We start from the raw sequence: 19,351 nt of genomic DNA, 5'->3' as shown, positions 1-19,351 counted from the left end.
TTGTTAGTGTGTTCAAAACCATTATGAAATCCACTTGACTTTTTTTTTGGTTGCTCAAACAAAAGTAAATGAAGTCATCAAACAAAGGAAAAGAACAAACTAACACTACTCAATCAAAACTTAAAACAATACACATTTAGTGTTGCACTTGCACAAGCTTGAGCAACATCCTAAAGCTTTTTTCTTTTATTTTTGTGCCATAATTGTGGTTTAAGATGGAGTACAATAAAAAAAGCCATCTAAAAGGAGCTTTTAACATCATCTGTACACATGTAGAATTTAAAGACTTGCATATTTGCTTGTGCATATACTGTGCAGCAGTGGTGCTGCACATCATCATTGCAGAGATCAGTCATGATGTGACCCAAATATCTAACTTTAGGCACCACATTTAAAACCTAAAGCTTCCTGAGTGTCAAGCAGAGTGGACCAGTGATTTGTACTGAATATCAAAGCAACAAGGTTCTGAGTCTCAACCCAGTTTGTGTGTGCATGTTCTTTGCCTTTCTGGCTTCTTTGGACAGCCCAAAAACATGCATGCAATTAGGTTAATTAGTCATGCTAAATTGACTGTAGGTGTGAATGTGAGTGTGAATGGATGTGTTGCCCTGTGAGAGATTGGCAACCTGTCCATGGTGGAACCCAGCTTTCCCTATGACAGGTGGCATAGGCTCCCCCCGCCCCCTGTGACCCGGAATTAGGTAAGTGGAAGTAAATGAATGGATAGATTTCCCAAACAGAATGGATGAAAGATTTGTTTCCAATCCTTTGTAGTTAAGCAATCAATACTAAACTCTTTTTAGCGTTGATGTAATAAATAATAAACTTGAATTAAAACATGTTATTTCACTCTATCACTCATACTTAAAAATAACAATGAAAAACAAACAAACAGAAAAACAGCCTGGTGTAAGCAGTGCGTTAGCAAGAGGATGTAGTTATCACCCAATGCTTGCAAGCTTGGTAAGCAAACTATATCAATACAATATATTGGTGTAACAAACTAAATACTTGAACATCACACACTAGAATTGGAGCACAAAGTTCTTGGACTAGCTGATGATTTGCATTTTTAAATAATACAAAACTTACCCAGTTACGTGGCTGAGAGGTCAATTTCGGTGAGGCCCACTAAAACAGTACTGACCTAGTTTCCACGCACCTGTCACTAAATGTGGCTACATCCACTTGCACACAATTTAAATGGGTAAGTTATATAAAATTCCACCCTGCATGAAGCTGTTACAAGTAGAAAATTAGCCATAGATACAAAAAACGGCTTTGGTCCAAGCTGTAAACAAGTGTATTCCTACTGCTGAGAGTTACTCACTTCTTTGGATATAGCCTCAGGTGCCCGTTAAAAGAATGGCAGTTTTTGGCATACTTTTCAGCCTCAGAGCACAAAAATCAGTTTATGTAAAGTTTACATCTACATCAGTATGAATTCAGCTTAAAGCCTTTTCATTTAGCTTGATATAGTGATTGAACTATAACTAGATTCTAGACCCTCACTTTCACCTTGTCAGTACATTTTTGCTGTTGTTATGATTATTTACATACTCCCACCGTCCATCTGTCACATCACAAGTAAAATAAATTAATGGGACATAAAGGCTTTTAGATGATTGTAAGTAACAGATCAGCAGAGTGAAGCTTTATTTCACATTCAGATGTTAGTGCAGAAATGATCATGGATTACAAATTAGTAAAAGTGTTCAAATGTCTGGAGGTTTAGGTTGACCTTTTATGCAGTTTTGTGCTTTTCTTCCATGTCTTATTGCCATAAACTGTAACATTTGGTGGAATGATGTGATAACTTTATCTGCATAAATTCTGTGCAAGAAAAATTGCAAACTACATTCAAATAAAACTGTTTGTGTGGACAAGATAACAAAAATCTGGTGACAGTTAAGAGAGAAAAGCTCAAGGGGAGAGAGAATACAGGGTTTATGTCATATAATGAAGCTGAATAATCAGCTGTTTTGAATTTGTGTTGTTAAATAAATTTGGAAAGGGATAAAAATCCTCAGGGGCAGTAAGATACCAGAATCCTTGCTTTTCACTTATTTTGGCAGCTTTTGTGTTGCGAGTCAGTCACGAGCGTCTCACCTGTACAGTGAGGAGCTTCTCTGGAGTACATCTCCTATAAAAAATTAAACAGGACTTTTCTGAATAAGCAGACAGTGACTTAAGATGAATTTTTAAATGGATTACGAAGTGCGCCCCAGGGTGGCTGTGGCTACGATGTAGTTTGCCATTACCGGTGTGTGAATGTGAATGGGTGGATGACTGGTTGTGTAAAGCGCTTTGGGGTCCTTAGGGACTAGTAAAGCGCTATACAAATACAGGCCATTTACTATTTTAATGGAAACATACATTTCCAGAAAAATGTTGATATATTTTTTTTCTTTGCTAATTTGAAAAATCTCTTGAGTCCTTGAATCTATATACAGCTGTCATGGTCTCGGTGTCTTAAGAGCTCATTTTGTCAAATGATTTATGTTCTCGCTGTGACCCTGGATTACATAAGCAGAAGAAGATGGATGGATTCATGTTGTGTCACATTTCCTGTTTTATTTTGGTAATGGATATGTAATGTGTTTTGTGTTGAGCTAACTTCCCCCGTCTCATTATACTGTATCTATATTGTCTTCATGTTGTCTCAGTCTCCCCTTGTTTATTGTTGTGTTGTCCCTCTGTGACATATGCATGGTTTGCATATGCAGGACTCTAAAGATATCCCCATGCCTAGATTAGAAGCTGGTGTTTTACACAGACAGTATGATTAATAATGAACAGAAAACAAAACAAATATCAAAAGTACACATACATAAGAAAAGAAGAAATTAATCCCATGAATTCAAATGTGCTTCAGAATAAAAGAATGAAACAACAGTTGAACTCGTTTTTAACCCTGTAAAGCCTGAACCATGAAATAACTACAAAATGGTTCATCTTTTTGACACAGGTATTTTTTTAACTTTAGACCCATAAAAAAAAATTAAATATCAATGTGCATGTATGAGTCTTAATTTAATTAATTTTTTTTATTTTTTTTTACTTCAGCTGGCATTTTTGTGCAATTTATTGCTTGAAATTTTATTGTGCAATTTCTTCAGATTTCTCAGGGGGAAAATTCACACTAATAATGTGGAAGTCTCAAAAAAGTCATAAAAACTAATGTATTAAATATGATACACTTGGCATTTCAGCATTATGGGAAATATTCATATAAGATACGCTTTAGATCTCTGGAGTAATTTCAGCGATTACTCCAGAGCCAAGAGCCATTAGTGTCATTTGTTTAATCCATACAATTAACCAAAATTCCATAAACTTTAGGGATTTCAGTGTGTCATTAACTTTCAGTCCCCAACAACAACTTCCGTTTTCTCTTAAAAAAAGAAAACCTAGCGGGGCCCACCCAATCTGAAATCCTCCCTCTAATTAAAATACAAAAGAAATGTATATGTTTCCTTGAAAACAAAACAAACATAAACAACTCAGGCTATAATTTGCTATTGTTACCCAATCATATGCATAATGTTAAGGCCAGTGTGTGACCCCGCCTGCCACAGGGATACAAATTTAAATACATGAGCAGAAAATTAAGGTCACAGTAATGAATAATATCACAAACTAACCACCTCGTACTACCAGTTCGAATTCACTTTTTATATAAGTAAATTAACTTGTATGAACATGTAACTACACATACTTCCGAGTAATTCCAAACCGAATTTCTGTTAATACTGTGGTCCACCTGCAGTATCTTTACAGCCCACCAGAGGGCCCCAGCCCACACTTTGGGAATCCCTGCTTTAGAAAATTACTTTGGACACTAGAATGTAGGGAAAAAATGACCTTTCACATCCAGTAACTATGTGAAAGGTCATCAAAATGCACCTGTGAGAGTTTTCTCCAGTGACTGATCAGAGCAGGAAAAATACCCAGTGTATTATTGCTTGTTTCTTTTTCTCTGCATCATTGGCATTAAATTTATGAAGTTTTACTACTGAAAATTTTGATATATCCCAGTAGACAGCTGAATTAAAATTAAATAGGTTGCTGTTTGTAACAAAGCTGAAATGTAATTTTCAGCCTTTAAAATTTCATGTGGTTAAAAAGTTGTGAGATTTAAAAAATGCTGGGACATTAAAAAGTGCCACATTTTGACCTAACACTGTATACTTTCTGGTCTGTAACTCCAGTAATCTACATAGTATGTAGCATTGCGTCCTCAAATATATTGAAGTTAAAAAAAAAAAAGATCTGATTCTGATGGTGTCGAGTGGGAAGCATTCCAAGAATGTTTCTTTTTTATTTTCCTTGCAATGACCCATTTGTCCAAATATTGAACATTCATGGAGTTCAGTCTTTGATCTTTCAGAAAAGATGTCCTCCCAAGTCAGGCTGAGGCTGCTGCCGAGCACCAGGTGTCTGTTTGATGAGCCCGTTCAGCTGAAAGTGGCCGGGCTGCGGTCAAGGCAGGTGGTCACAATCAGAGCCACATCGACCGACGAGAGAGAAGTGGTGTTCGGCTCTTCAGCCACTTACAGGGCAGATGATGGCGGAGAGGTCGACCTGAACCGAGACCCCTCACTCAACGGGAGCTACGTTGGAGTGCAGCCCATGGGTCTGCTGCAGTCACTGAAGGCAGACACTTTGCACAAGTACTTCTTCAAGAACAAAGCTCTGAACCCTCACGTGGTGAAGTTTTCTGTGCATGAGCAGGAGGCGGATGGCAGGATACTGGCAGAAGAGACAAACGAGAGGTTTTTGATGGGAGACGGGGTCAGTCGGGACCCAGTCAAAGAGGGGAACATACGAGGAGTCTTGTTTACACCCCCAGGTACTGTATGTGGTTTTCCACTTAGAAGTATTCACTATCATTACAGTGGGCCCCCTTTTTTTTTTTAACAGGTGGCGAAGGTATATTTTCTGCAAAGGGTACATCACTTTTCTTGATTCAATTTCAATTCAATTTTATTTATATAGCGCCAAATCACAACAACAGTCGCCTCAAAGTATTTATATTGTAAGGCAGACCCTACAATAATACATACAAAGAATAACCCAACAATCAAATGACCCCCTATGAGCAAGAACTTTGGCGACAGTGGGAAGGAAAAACTGCCTTTTAACAGGAAGAAACCTCCCGCAGAACCAGGCTCAGGGAGGGGCGGGGCCATCTGGGGTGAGAGAAGGAAGACAGGATAGAAGACATGTTGTGGAAGAGAGACAGAGATTAATAACAGATGTCTTAAAAGATGTCTCAGTTCCTAAAATGCATCTGGAGGACAGAGGAGGGGGTGGCTTGTCATATTAGCTGTAATCATATTTGCACAGCTGTATCCTTTGTAGAAGTACTTATTGTACTACTTTGGGAAGTTATTTAAAAGTATCCTTAAATATAAAAAAAAATGTGTTTAACACCTCTGAGATCATAAAATACAGCACTAATTGGGCTGTAATGAAACTATATGATGAAACTTACACCAAAATCACGATACATGAGTGAAAAACATTTTAATTCATATTTAAACTGGAAAACATAGATGAAGTGTTGAATATGGATCTTTTATTGTAGGGCTTTAGGTTAAAGTTGCACATTATGCATGATTATAACCTACTGTAACGTTCACAAGAACCAGACGGTTGGGGTCTCAGTTTGTCCGTTTATTCGGCACATAAGCCAGCGGGTTGTTAACTCAGGGGGAAGCGCTCTCGAACTACACCTCTCTTCAGCCTGGCACACACACAGAACAACCAGGTCCCCCCACCCCTTCCTGTACACCACCCTCACTACTTCCTGCAGCCCAACCAAACATGAATCTTAAAGGAACAACAACAGTGTGCAGAGAAAACCAACATGTCACTGTCCAGTAACACTTAACCATCGTTACACTACTTACATGAAACTTTTGTTGTCTGTGTTCTAGGAGAAGGTCCGTTCCCTGCTGTGCTGGATCTGGGCACCTTCATGTCTGAGAAAAGAGCCTGTTTGTTGGCCAACAAAGGGTTTTTGGTCCTCACGATTGCTGTGTTCAGTGACAGACAAAATATGAAAGAGATACATCTGGACCCCTTTAAAGAAGCCGTGGATTTCTTACGCCACCACCCCAAGGTGGGTCCAGTGGGTGACACTTAAGCTAGCAGCGTAACTTTACAAGAACCCATGTAACTGTGTGTTCAGACCGAATGTGAAGCAAATGTTTTTGTTTTTTTTGGGAGGGGGGGGAATGATTGCATGCGTAGTCTGTGAAATGCAGTGAACTGGTTAAAAATCAGTCAGGTTTGAAGAATTGCTTGGCAAAAAGTGAGACACTGCTTTAGGGAGTCCTAGTTATGTGTAGTTACGAGTTATGTGCCAGAATACCCATTTTTTTCTTTAAACTGTTCCAGTTTAAATGCCCAGCAGGTCACAACTTTTAATACTTTGGAATTGCCGGTTTCTGAGCTCTGTGTGTTATTTCACAGGCGGGCAGTAAAGGAGTCGGCATAATATCAAGATCAAAGGGAACAGATATCGCGCTCTCTCTTGCTGCATTCGTGCCCGGTGTGGAGGCCTTAGTTTGGATCAATGGCACCAGTGCCAGTGTGGGCACTCCCCTCTACTACAAGAAACAGCAGATCCTCTCACCCTTAATGTTTGACTTCAGCAAGGTGATTACCACCAAGTCTGGAGCAAACCTTATCAAGTATGCTACTGAAGATCCCCTGGAAGAGAAGAACAAAGGAAGCCTCGTCCCCATTGAACGAGCCAAGAGCCAGTTTCTCTTTGTGGCTGCAGAGGATGACCTCAACTGGGACAGCAAGGCCTACATGGACCAGATGGTGGAGAGACTGAAGCGTCGTGGGAAGGAGAACTTTGAGACTGTTTTTTATCCTGGAGCTGGACATTTGCTGGAGCCACCCTATGGACCCTTCTGTTCCTCTGCTTTCCATGGGATGCTTAGCTTCTCAGTGGTGTGGGGAGGGGAGCCCAGGGCCCACGCAGCAGCAGAGATCCACCTGTGGAAGAAGATAGAGGAGTTCTTTAGAACTCACCTGAGTTGTGATGCTGCACAGGCTAAAGCCAATTTATAAACAGGATTTGAAAGATAAAACAAAAAACAACTATTGAATATATTATTTTATTTGCTTGTGAATATTTTCTGTTCTGTCTTTGAATGCATTTCATGTTTGATTTTAATATCAGAATACTTTAATAATTCCTCAGGGAATTATGTGGGTTACAGTTACTCCAGGACAACAGTAAATGGCCTGTATTTGTATAGCGCTTTTCTAGTCCCCAAGGACCCCAAAGCGCTTTATACATCCAGTCATTCGCCCATTCACACACACATTCACACACTGGTGATGGCAAGCTACACTGTAGCCACAGCCACCCTGGGGCGCACTGACAGAGGCAGTAACTTCTTCCTCACCTCATCAAGCTCTTCTGACTGCTGCTGAGCTCCAAAGCTTTTTACCTGCTTGGAATTTGTGTTGACTGAATACATAAATTCATAAATCAAGTTTAATACAATGGCAGCAAAGATTAAAAGAAATATTTGTGTTCAGCTTGTGAGTGACCATCCTACAGCTATCTGGGTGAGGTCACTACCAGAAAACAGCAAGGAAGGAGACCAAAGATGCCACCTGGGAGATATCGCTACAGAATAAATGTTACAATACAAATGCGAACACACAGGAAAAAAAGGTTAAACCATACAAGACCAACTCCAAGTTAAAGAACTGCATTATTATAGCACATTTCTAAAGTATATTTCACTACCACAGTAGTACAAGGATGAAAATGGCACCACAGAAAACTAGCACATTACTCATCAATGCTGCTCTTTTTTATGATAAATAACAATGTATTTTAAAATACTGATGTATTGAAAAACAAGACAAATTAAGTGTAAAAACCTTTGACTTGTGGTTGTGAAAGTATTTGCACCACTATCAACTACAGCAGACTCCAAATGCGATTTTGTCATCCTTTAATAGGTAGAAAATGGAGAAATTAAAGTAGAAATGACTAAGTCCTACATTTGTGAGTGTTAAACAAATGTATTCCTGCTTCAGCATTTAACTGTAATGACAGATTAACTGCTAACAGACATTATCTGTTTATTAAACTCAAGAATTAAACATAATTGAATTTATGACTGTTTTATAGGTTCACCTTATTTGTTTACCAATCTAATGTCAGTCATCTCAACTCTGTATTGTCTTTGGTTGCTAGACTAACAAGCCAGTCCAAAACACTCTTTTCTGCTTTGGGGCGGGACAAGTGGTAAAGGTTCAGGTGAACCTGTGGGACCTGACACAGAAGCTAAGTCCTAAGAATTAGTGATGGGAATTCCGGCTCTTTTTAGAGAACCGGCTCTTTCAGCTCGGCTCACTAAAAAGAGACGGCTCTTTCGGCTCTTCAGGTTGTTTTGTTGCTTTAATTAATTTATTATTAACAACAATATAAAATTATGCACAAAAGGAATTACTAATGTAAAAAAAAAAAAAGTGGTTTTATTTATGTATGTTTATATATAAATATATACAGTGGCCCCTAGAGATAAAGCCCGTACAAACTCCAAAAAGCACGTACAAATTCTAAAGGACGTAGAAACTCCAAAACACATTTCTAGCGTTAACTGAACTTCCAAAACAGAGCTACCTAGATCACTTAAATTACACAATTGAAAGCATATGTGTATTGTTTGTGTATTTATACACAGGCACTCATATATATTCAAATAATTTAAAGAAAACGTTCATTTATCGATAAAACAGGCGGAGCGAGAACACATCCGGGACTTTTTCGCGTTCTCGGCTTGATGCATACTTTGAATTGGAACAGTACTTGGTCTCCGACTGATGACGTATCACGAGTACACGAGAACACAAGTACAAACAAGAGAAAGGGCCTATGCTTCAGGTTTAATATGGACAAGTAAATGTGTGTCTATGTGGGGGCCCACTAGTACAAATGTGGTTTAAGTTGACAATAACTGTTTTAGTTGTACCCTGGGGCATTTCAAAGGTGAAAGCCATTCCACTTTAAAGGTATAAGGTTTTTTGAGTGAAACCAGAGTTAGGACTTAGGAGGCCTGGTGTTTTATTTTGAAAATCTTAATTTATATACCATGCAGTAATTGTTACAACATTGGGTTTTATTTTTGTTCATTTCATAAGAAAGTAACTGTTTTCAGTTCATTTTTTCCTTTCCCAAATAAATACCTAGTCATATACAGCAGTACAATGAACCCAGCCCAATCTCACGCTAGCTTTTACCATAGCTTTGTGGGAATGGGCAATTGTTTGCATCATCTGTCACACCAACCCTCTGCATGTCCTCCTTCACTACATCCACAAACCTCCTCTGTGGCGTTTCTTCTTTGTAACATAAATCTGTAACATATTGTTAAATAGTCTAGTCCAGGGGTCGGCAACCAGCTGTGGCACGCGAAAGGTTGTTAAGGTTAAGGTTGTCTCCTTGACCTGGAGACAACATATAAGATGACACCGCCATGGACCTCAACCTGCAGGCTTTGTGTTACCTGTTTCTTTATACAGGAGCATGTAGGGGTGGACTGCCTTTTTATTTGATTACCCTTTTCTCATGTTTTTCTTAGTTAGGGACATTTTGGGGGACGTTATACTCTTACTTGTTAAACACATGCTCCCATCCACTCTCTTGGTCCAGAAGCTCCATAATCCAAGTGTCCCAACTCAGGTCTGATGGCATTTTTTCAGTGGTGCTTTTAACCTCTTGGGAACTTTCACTACATTCCTTACTTGATGCAGAAAGAAGAAACGAGTCAGGGATGCATAGCAAGCACAACAAGACACCAGCAGCCCAACCTTTCACCAACTGAAGACATTTGCAGCACCATAAAACATGACAGAGAAGAGCTGGGACTATGTGAAAGGGTGAAGTGCTGCAGTAAAGTTGCAATGGTCCTATCTTTTATACAGTCTATGGTTCACTCTATTAAGATGTGATTATTTCCAAGGTCCATTTAGTTTTAGTTAGCTGAAGCTAAACCAGAAGTTAAAACGAGATGGTGAAAAACATTTTTAGTTAATGTTACGACTGTTGTCGTAATGTTGTCTCATATGTAAATCTGAGTGTGCAGGTGCCTTTCCGTGATTGGTGCATCCATGGGACGGCCCATACAGATTGGCTAATGACCTGGAGACAACATATAAGATGACACCGCCATGGACCTCAACCGGCAGGCTTTGTGTTACCTGTTTCTTTATACAGGAGCATGTAGGGGTGGACTGCCTTTTTATTTGATTACCCTTTTCTCATGTTTTTCTTAGTTAGGGAGATAAGACATTGTCATTTGGTTTTATTCTTTTCATAAATAAGTTTTGTACATCCTTTAGATACGGTCCCTTTTGTTTGTTGTTTTGGGGTCCACCCCGAAGCTATAGTTCGCTCCTTTCCTTTGTTAGAATTCAATCACTGTGAAAAAAAATCACCATCAAAATTGTACTGGTTGTGTGATGTGCTGCTTGGGGTCAGACAGGGGTGGATCACCCTTATATTATGGTCTGGCCACCCTTAGAAAGGCCATAACACTAACTAAAATGAAAATTAAAACTAGACTTATAACTGGCTGGTGTCCTTACCAGTGACCTTGGGTCTGAACTGTGGGCTCCTCTTTCCAGGTGTTCGTACTGCCTGAGTGGGACCAAGATGTGCTATCTCGCCTCTTTTGGGTTTTCTGCATGTTTCTGGCTCAACATGCAAGTATCCACTTCTTGACGTTCGCTGTTGGTTGCAGCCACTTGAGGTTTTTGGGCTCATTTGGGTTCTCAACACTGGGTGACTTTGATGGGAGTGAAAGCATCCTCACAACATAAATCACCACACTACCTGCTTTTGTTTCAGATTTTTTCTTTATCCTTGTTAACATGTTTGGGTACTGGGTTTACCTGTAATGCATTTTGTGCTCCAAAAGCTGTTATTTTGTGCAGCTGTGCTCCAAAAGCTGTTAGCATGACCTTTTTTATCATTAGATTGTGCCACACCAGCATCTGAGAGAAAAGCTTTGAGTTTGATTTTGTGTTTGTTTTGCAGGCACTCAGGAGAATAAGTCATGATGTTTCTTGTGTTTGTCATGCTAGTATCTCAGTGCTTGTCAATCACCAGTCAACAGTGTCACCACTGTGAACAACATCCTTCGACTGTTCGAGCCAAAACCTTCGAGAAGTCCCTGCAGCCGCTTCAAAACTCATCACTGAGCTCGATCTCTCTTTTAACACGCTGGAGACAACAATGAAAGAGGACTTTCTTTCATATGCTGCTTTGAGGGCTTTGTTCGTGAATAACAACAGAATCAAAACCATCCATGAAGAGACATTTCACCCGCTGATTAATTTGGAGAAACTGGACTTCCACAAACCAGTTGGAGACTTTGTCTTCTGGATGGTTTCAGAAGCTGATTTCTCTCCACTATTTCAATCTTTTGGGAAAAAAATATACAACACTGAGTCCGGGAAACCTTTTCGTGCCACTGAGGAGCTTGAAGACCCTCTATTTTTGAGGAGCTTTCCTTCAGTCTGTCAGTGAAAGGGATTTTGTTGAACCTTGAAACTGCCGTGACCCTGTCCAAAGACCAGCTGGCCACCTGGCCGGGTCAGTCATGGATATTCACAAATACCCCATAGTACTGGTGGAAAAGAAATATCGAGGGAAAATCCATGTTCAGACCATGTTCAGTGTGTCGTGACACTTGCACGATGGAAGAACACACCCACTTGTTGGTGCCAGAAGAGCCACTGAGAAATTATTGTTTTAGCTGGCTCATTACAAGTCGATGGCTGGTCACCTGGAATAGCATAAAACTCTGGAGCGAATAATTGCCCGATTTTACTGGCCAGGAAACTGTTTTAGACTTAGAGCTTTTTATTGTCATTGTGCAGTTTCTTGCACAGTGAAATTGGGTAAGTGGAGAGCATAGAGCCGCTGTATCTGTGCGCACCACCATCTTGCATTTCTTGCATGTTTGGATATGCGCCGATGGTGTGCGTCCAATGGTGTCAGCTGGTGAACCAGCTGGTCATTCAAAAAGCACCTTTATGCCCCTCACCATTAATGGAGGTCCCATTTGAGCGCATTGGCATGGACCTCATTTTATCGATGAGAAAAAGAAAGTCTTTAGTTCAGCTGTTGTTAACTGATCTTGACTTTGTTAATTAAACACTGCAAACCTGCCTTCAGTGTGTCCTGTACATGAGGTCATTTAGTACACCACAGCACGGTGAGTTTTTTTGAGCTGATGAAGTTCAGCCAAAACAGGAAACTTGCAGCAGGAGACAGCAACTTGTTAAAATGTTATAAAAGGTACAATGAAAGATTTTCACCCTACAGGGTTGTCAATGATCCAAGGATAAATGTCTAATTTGGTAAAAATTTTATAAGCCATTTCTGGAGAGACTGCAGTGGAAATGTTGTCACTTTTGGACTTTGCTACCTGCAGCTAAACATTTGCAGCTAAATCATTTATTTAAAAGCAGAAGCTGCAACTGATCGAGGGAATATTTGTCTGAAAACTTAAACTGAACTCCAAGGGTACCATTGCTCCAGCTTACCATCTTTACCTGAGTGAATCAGTTTGTTGAACAATCTAAATGATTCAGAAACTTCTGTGACATCAACTTAACTAAGGCTCATTACAAATTTCACAAAACACTGCTGAAAACTTTTAATATTTTTTTATTAGTTATTTTTGTTTTTGTTGTTATTTTGATTTTAATAAAACAAAATAAAATAAAGAATTAAATCATTTCTTTGTTTTTTTAAATTTAATTTATTTTACAAATAAATTAATAATAATATTAATAACAACAATAAAATTAGTGCTGTCAGCGTAAACGTCATTAGGTAAAATGACGTTAACGCTGACAGCACTAATTTGTTGTTTCCAGAGAGCAAGCCAAACACTGGTCCAGAAAAGGACGATCTCTAGTAGATTTTGTTTTAACCTCCTAGGACCTGGTGTCCACATATGTAGACATAACATTTTGGGTTGTCTAGACCAAAATACAAAATTTTGCTCTTCAAAAACCTGATATCCACTTATGAGGGAGGACATTACACTGCCACTGTTCAATCGAAATTTAAAATGAATGTCCTCATATGTGGATCTCATTCTTTTGAGAAACAAAAAAAAGATAGTCCGAATCTGATGTCTTTGTTTTTACATTCATCAGGTCCCAATCAACCCAAATGGCACAGAGAAATTAAAAATGCATGCCATGAAAGTTCAGGTCTTAGGAGGTTAAAAATGTCCCTGCTGATGAGACCAGTGAATGTGGGGCGACGGTGGCAAGAAAAAACTCCCTCCTGGAGGAAGAAATCTTGGGAGGACCAGGCTCTCTGGGAGGACCCTCCCTCCTGAGGGCAATACTTACCTATACTTGTCCTCCAGTGTGCGATGGTGGGCTGGGACGACTGCTTTTCCTTCTCAGCATGACGATGACCTTAACTTCCTTCCTTCCTTCCACTTCCTGTTTCAGAACTGAGAATGAAGACAAAACTGGTTAACAAGGTAACAGGACATTTAAAAATTCTCTCACTTCAGGATGAGATGCTGTGTCTTCTTACGTTTCTCTTGTAAAACAGGATGTAGGCCGAGTGCTGCTGTTCCTCACAAACTACAGATCCAGTTGTGTGGAGCACCTGTGCGTCATTATAGGTGAGCCAGCGATCTGATGTAGAGTGCTGACTCTCCTCAGGATGGACAGAACTACAGATGTAGTGTCCTGAAATCACATTAAGACAAATGAATCCAACTTCTGGAAGTCAACTGATTCAAGCAAACAGTGATTTTGACTTAGTGCTTCTTAGAACATCAAAAGCTTTTGTGTGTGAGTCCTTCACTGAAAAGTAGCAAGTTTTCATTTTCTGTTCGTCACAAGTCTGTTGTTTTACCTGACTCTGTGCCTCCATAATGACTGATGATGCTGACAATACTATAACAGCCACCACCCTGAGAAGGAACAAATCCAAAGAGTGTTAGTTTCATAAAGTCTCACATCAGTGCCACAATTAAGCTGATTTGCTGAGGCTACGTCCACACTAATGCGTTTTCGTTTGAAAACACATCGTTTTCTCTCCGCTTTGACCTCCCGTCCACACTGAGACGGCGTTTTCCTCAAGGAAAAACACAGCATCTTGAAAACGCTCTCGAAAACGCATACATTTCAAAACGGAGTTGTCCCGTCGCAGTGTGGACACTCGAAAACACAGACTTTCTAAAACGATGACGCATTTTAGTCATGTGATGCAGTCATGTGAGCAATTAAACAAAGATAAGCCGAGTGCATTATACAGCAGTTGTTTTGATTGCTCTCAACTTTGACAGCCCTAAAAACGATTAATATCAGTTTGTACATGCTCCGGATAGCTTTTCTTCAAATTCTGTAATTCTCACTCACTTTTGCGCATGCGCAGGACTGGAACATAGGCGTTTTCGGCCGTTTCAATGCAGACGCACAACTATTTGAAAATGACTGAAAACGCTAGTGTGGACACGGAGTTTTCAAATCTATCCGGGCTAGTGTGGACGTAGCCTGAGACGTTCTGCAGTCTGTTTTTACCTGATTGGATGGCACCACCAAGTCCCTCTGCAGCCTGACGGGGTCATCCACCTTCTGAATCTTGTAGGTTTGTGTAAAGCCAAACCTCTTCAGATGCAAGATCAGAACTCTGGCAGAAAAGAAAAAAAACACAAACAAGGTAGAAAATAAGAAGAATGAGTGTCAAACACAAACAGAAGATGGGAGAAAACGACTGCTCAAATATTGTCTCGAAAAACTCTGATATTTGATGCACCACAGTTTGGAAACCTGGTCAGTCGATCAATTCTGATGTGACCTTACTCACCTTGGCAGTGTATCAAAAGACGACTTCAGTTCTGAGGCCGTCCCTCCACAATCACAGCGATATTCTATTTCTTCTTCCTGAACAACAGCACAGAGAAAACAGGCTTTATGGTAGAAAGAAATCTCAACATATGCACACACACGCATACACACAAACACTAACAAAAAAGGTGTGTTAAGATCGCTGATACGACAACTCTATTGGAATTTGTGATCTTACCTTCAAGTATGTCTCTAACATGTTTATCACAGACCCCTCTGGAACCAGGTCAAGAGACAAACTGGTGAATTCCTCTTGCTGTGATGAGTGGTGACCGCAGCTACACATTTCAGGAGTAACGTAGTTAAAGTAAAGATCAGGTACGTGGAAAAGAGGTATATGAAAATATTGCAACCAGCTCTGCGTTTCTGAAAGACAGGCTTACCTCTTGCATGTCCTCATGTTCTCCATTTTAAAAATGTGATGGTCTTCTACTGGGCAGGTATAACTTTGGCCCAGGAGAGCTGCGTTCCTCTCCAGGCGAGGTGTGAGCCTTTTGACCTCATTGAGGAACAATGTTAGGAATTCATGAGCGTCCTGAAAGAAAAGCAGAGAGATTTAAAACAGTACATCAAAATCAGAAGGTAAAGCAAAAAACGAAATGTCCAAATAGCTGACGCACTTTCTGTGCACTGCCGGTGTATTCGGCAGCTTGATTGCTGAATGCCTTCTTAAAAGCTCTTAGGTGGTGATCTTTAAGGCCATAATCTGTCGACTCATGACAGTCCCTGACATCAATAAGCCTTCTGTAGAAAGGAAGGGTAAACAGACATTTCTGCTGTTAGATCTCTTTGTTCTTCAGGTGTTTGAAGAAAGTAGAAGGTTGACGTAGCGCACCTTAAGAGCTGAGCTTCTGGATCTGTGCTCCACAAAACCCCCTGACGCCTGATGTCTCTTATGAACTCCTCAATGTTGAGGAGGCTCTGCAGGCAGGAGTTCATGTAGCAGGTGTTTCCGATGTTTGGAAACCTGACACACACGCGCAACGTTTACAGTATCAGTGTAAAATAATTCATTTTCTCCACTTTGACAAAGTGACCTTTGATCTTTGTGCACCACGTGTACTCACCCGAAGCGGTCTATAGTCCCAGTTTGACTTTTTATTTTTTTCCCACCGCGTGCTACACTGCTCCAAAAAGGTAAAAACACAAACACAAAATTAGGAAAGATGTCAAGATTCTGAGCAGTGTATGTGCATGTATGCATGAGCTTTGACGCTGAAACATTTTGGAGGACGTCCAAAAGTAGTAAAAAAGATGTAAATACACAAGGTGGAAGACAAATGCCAATAAAAGGGAAATAAAACAGCTCCAACTAAACCACTGCTATAAATATCTCCAGCAGCATTAAAGAGTGGCGCATTTCTTTACCTCTGATGAGACGTAGAAGGAATTTCCTTCTCTGCCACGTTTTGTTTGTGTAATTTCTGTTTAGAAACAAGAAAACCAACATCAGTAATGGCATAAAACAAACATACCAAGGGAGTCTCTCCATGAAAAGTGTCCAGTTAGAAAATTTGGTATTATTTCATATTATTTATCACTTTAGTGAGCTGTCAGCTCATGAAGCAGATATATATGAATATCTTTAAATAAAATAAAAACAATTTATTCATGCTTTAAATTGAGTTTTAAAGTTTGTCCTATGAAATACAAAATCCTTCATTTGGTTGTGATCAAAATTCAGTTTTTACAGAAATCATCCATGAAGCTTCATTAAAAGATTCAAAAATGCTTATTTACCATAAAAAATATTTAGAGAAACATCCTGCAAGTCCCTTCAAACTTACCTTTCTGTGAAAAAAAAACGTTTAAACATCTTTGAACTTAATTTGAGGACATAGATGTGCTAAATTGCTCTTAATTCTTCTCATTTAATGTGATGAGTAAATGCTTGATGACAGGGACTCTTTCCATAAAACATACCTTCCAGAATTTAAAAAGAAACCAGCGACACTTCTTTTGTGTCTTCACAGTGCTGCTCTCTGCCTCTGCATCGCTGTCAGTTTGCTGCAGAGGACGAACAAACATAAGTTTATTAAAAAAGTAAAGTCACTTTAAATTAACAAGTGCAATTTAAAGAGAAAGTGCATTTCATATGTTTTGAGTAAAAGCAAACCGAGGAACAGCAGAAGTGTCTCCATTTTCTCTTCTTCTTTTGACCATTTTCAGCAACAGAAGCATCCGGGATGCTGATGAGGACAAAAGTGTAAATGTTATTTTTCAAAGTGGAAAATTTTAACAAGGAGTACATGCTGGAGATTGCAGATAAAAATTAATAACTGTAATGGAACAAAATCATGTATTTTGTACATTTACACTCTACATTTTCAAACGCTAATCTCTGAATCAATATAAATTATAGACAAGACTAGAAGTAGTAAAAGATGTAATTACAAAACACCAATAAAAGGGAAATAAAACAGCTCCAACTAAACCACTGCTATAAATATCTCCAGCAGCATTAAAGAGTGACACATTTCTTTACCTCTGATGAGACGTAGAAGGACTTTCCGTCTCTGCCACGTTTTGTTTATGTGATTTCTGTTTAGAAACAAGAAAAGCAACATCAGTAATGGCATAAAACAAAGTATATGGTAAGAAAATACAATATCCTTCATTTGGATTCAAAATTCAGTTTTTACAGAAATCATCCAAGAAGCTTCCTTAAAAGTTTCAAAAATGCTTATTTACCATAAGAAAATATTCAGAGAAACGTGCTGCGAGTCTCTTCAAACTTACCTTTCTGTGAAAAAGAAGTTTAAACATCTTTGGACTTGATGTGATCACAGCGAAAATCTCCTCAGCTTTGCAAAAGTTCAACTGAAAACAAGCAGTCAGAGGTTGTATATTTATAAACTTTCAGCATAGAATGTTCATACCCTGAACAGCAAACATCATCGTTATGATGTATGGGGCTAATTTGCATATTTTGGAATGTATGCTCATTTGAACTGTATGGCACTCGTCTCCAAGCAACTGCTACAAAATACAGGTCAAGTCAAGTGGCTTTTATTGTCATTTTAACCACGTGCAGAGGTACTGTACAGAGTGAAATGAGACAGCGTTCCTCCGAGACCCTGGTGCTATATATGACATATACGGACAAACCCAGGACTACATAAAGTGCAGTGTGCATAAATTGCAAAAATAAACAAGACAAAACAGTGCAAAACTAGACAGAACAGGACGATACAGACACAAGACAATGGAAATGTGCAAAATGCTGAGTATTGTGCAAAAGTAACTATCGTGTGTGAAGGTGTGCGTGTGCCAGTGCAGTCACTGAGTGTTCAGGGGTCTGACGGCTTGTGGGAAGAAACTTTTCCGTAGTTTGGTAGTGAGGGCCCGGATGTTCTGGGACCTCTTTCCAGAAGGCAGCAGGGTGAAGAGTGTGTTTGAAGGCTGTGTGGGGTCCTCCAGCGAGCGGGTGTTATAAGGAGGGGAGAGGGACTCCAATAATCTTCTCAGCTGCTCTCACAATCCGTTATAGAGTACTGCGATCTAATGCGCTGCAGTTACCATACCAGACAGTGATGCAGCTACTTAGGATGCTCTTGTTAGTCCCACTGTAAAAGGTGGTGAGAATGGATGGTGGGAGATGGGCTTTCCTCAGCTTCTGCTTGAAGTAGAGACGCTGCTGGGCCTTCTTGGTTATGGAGCTGGTGTTGAGGGAGCAGGAGAGGTTCTCCGCCAGGTGGACACCAAGAAATCTGGTGCTCTTGACGACCTCCACAGAGGATCCATTCATGTTAAGTGGGCAGTGATCCCACTGTGCTCTCCTGAAGTCAACAATCTCTTTTGTTTTGTCCACGTTCAGAGACAGGTTGTTGACTCTACACCTCTACAGATGGCCCGCAGTGCAACCCTTCAGCTTCCTAGTCCTATATACAAATTTAAAGACCTAGGAGACTTACTTCTCGTCACAGAGTTGTAGCATTCACAAGATTTTCAGAAAACTTGAACTCAAGGTCAAGGTCACTGATATTCAAACTGACCCCAGAACTTTAGTAGATGCACCAATGGTATCAATTCAAAATCCTACGCTTCTCGTTCTCGAATTATTGTCTTGACCAAGCTGAGTATACAATTATGAAACAATCATTTTCCATTTTTATTTCACTATCTGTAACTAAGACAAATAAACAGTATTTGGGACACAAGTCACTATTAAAGTGGTTAGTGAGACTCCACATCTGATAACAGTATAACACACTGCTTATTTATGTCACTGAAGGGTGCCATTGCTACCATGCAGTGTTTAAAATAATCCACTGTCCCAGTTTGTGCTCAGTGTGCATGAAATGCTTTACACCAAACTCCACTCAAAAAATTTGCCAATTTAAATACGTATCATTAGCAAGCAAGCAACCACACTATAAGTGCCCACTGTTAATTCAACAAGCTGTTAATATTAGATCCA

At 39.7% G+C, this 19,351-nt stretch overlaps 2 protein-coding genes across 2 annotated transcripts; one reads left to right on the top strand and one right to left on the bottom strand.

Annotated features, from left to right (window-relative positions):
• The first annotated feature begins 4,350 nt into the window (after positions 1–4,350).
• On the top strand, positions 4,351–8,171 carry LOC146553186 (acyl-coenzyme A thioesterase 1-like). The gene is made up of 3 exons (XM_085255598.1): positions 4,351–4,852; positions 5,943–6,127; positions 6,481–8,171. The coding sequence occupies exons 1-3, from the start codon at positions 4,396–4,398 to the stop codon at positions 7,087–7,089; spliced, it is 1,251 nt and encodes a 416-aa protein (XP_085111724.1). The 5' UTR covers positions 4,351–4,395; the 3' UTR covers positions 7,090–8,171.
• A 4,609-nt stretch (positions 8,172–12,780) lies between these two features.
• On the bottom strand, positions 12,781–17,759 carry LOC146553185 (ubiquitin carboxyl-terminal hydrolase 37-like). The gene is made up of 15 exons (XM_085255800.1): positions 17,671–17,759; positions 17,417–17,472; positions 17,048–17,120; positions 16,855–16,938; positions 16,300–16,355; positions 15,999–16,055; positions 15,767–15,898; positions 15,552–15,675; positions 15,315–15,466; positions 15,110–15,209; positions 14,891–14,967; positions 14,605–14,713; positions 13,937–13,994; positions 13,610–13,767; positions 12,781–13,523 (listed from the first exon to the last, which is right to left on the bottom strand). Exons 1-15 carry the CDS (start codon positions 17,695–17,697, stop codon positions 13,518–13,520), a joined length of 1,269 nt encoding a protein of 422 aa, XP_085111926.1. The 5' UTR covers positions 17,698–17,759; the 3' UTR covers positions 12,781–13,517.
• Positions 17,760–19,351: the final 1,592 nt, after the last annotated feature.

Source organism: Mchenga conophoros, linkage group LG18, assembly GCF_057382185.1.
Source record: "Mchenga conophoros isolate Kocher_MC1m ecotype Shallow Benthic linkage group LG18, M_conophoros_male_GT1.1, whole genome shotgun sequence".
NCBI classification, from domain to species: Eukaryota; Metazoa; Chordata; class Actinopteri; order Cichliformes; family Cichlidae; genus Mchenga; species Mchenga conophoros.
This window is presented reverse-complemented; position numbering and strand designations above follow the sequence as displayed.

What these genes read in the sequence shown, in the direction of transcription:
- LOC146553185 (XM_085255800.1), bottom strand. Translation starts at nt 17,697, where the DNA reads ATGTTTAAACTTCTTTTTCACAGAAAG. An exon ending in TGTTAGAGACATACTTGAAG is followed by an intron (nt 14,968 to 15,109) that starts GTAAGATCACAA and finishes GCTGTTGTTCAG; the next exon opens with GAAGAAGAAATAGAATATCG. An exon ending in TGGTGGTGCCATCCAATCAG is followed by an intron (nt 13,995 to 14,604) that starts GTAAAAACAGAC and finishes GTTCCTTCTCAG; the next exon opens with GGTGGTGGCTGTTATAGTAT.
- LOC146553186 (XM_085255598.1), top strand. Translation starts at nt 4,396, where the DNA reads ATGTCCTCCCAAGTCAGGCTGAGGCTGCTGCCGAGCACCAGGTGTCTG. An exon ending in AGTCTTGTTTACACCCCCAG is followed by an intron (nt 4,853 to 5,942) that starts GTACTGTATGTG and finishes TCTGTGTTCTAG; the next exon opens with GAGAAGGTCCGTTCCCTGCT. An exon ending in TCTTACGCCACCACCCCAAG is followed by an intron (nt 6,128 to 6,480) that starts GTGGGTCCAGTG and finishes GTTATTTCACAG; the next exon opens with GCGGGCAGTAAAGGAGTCGG.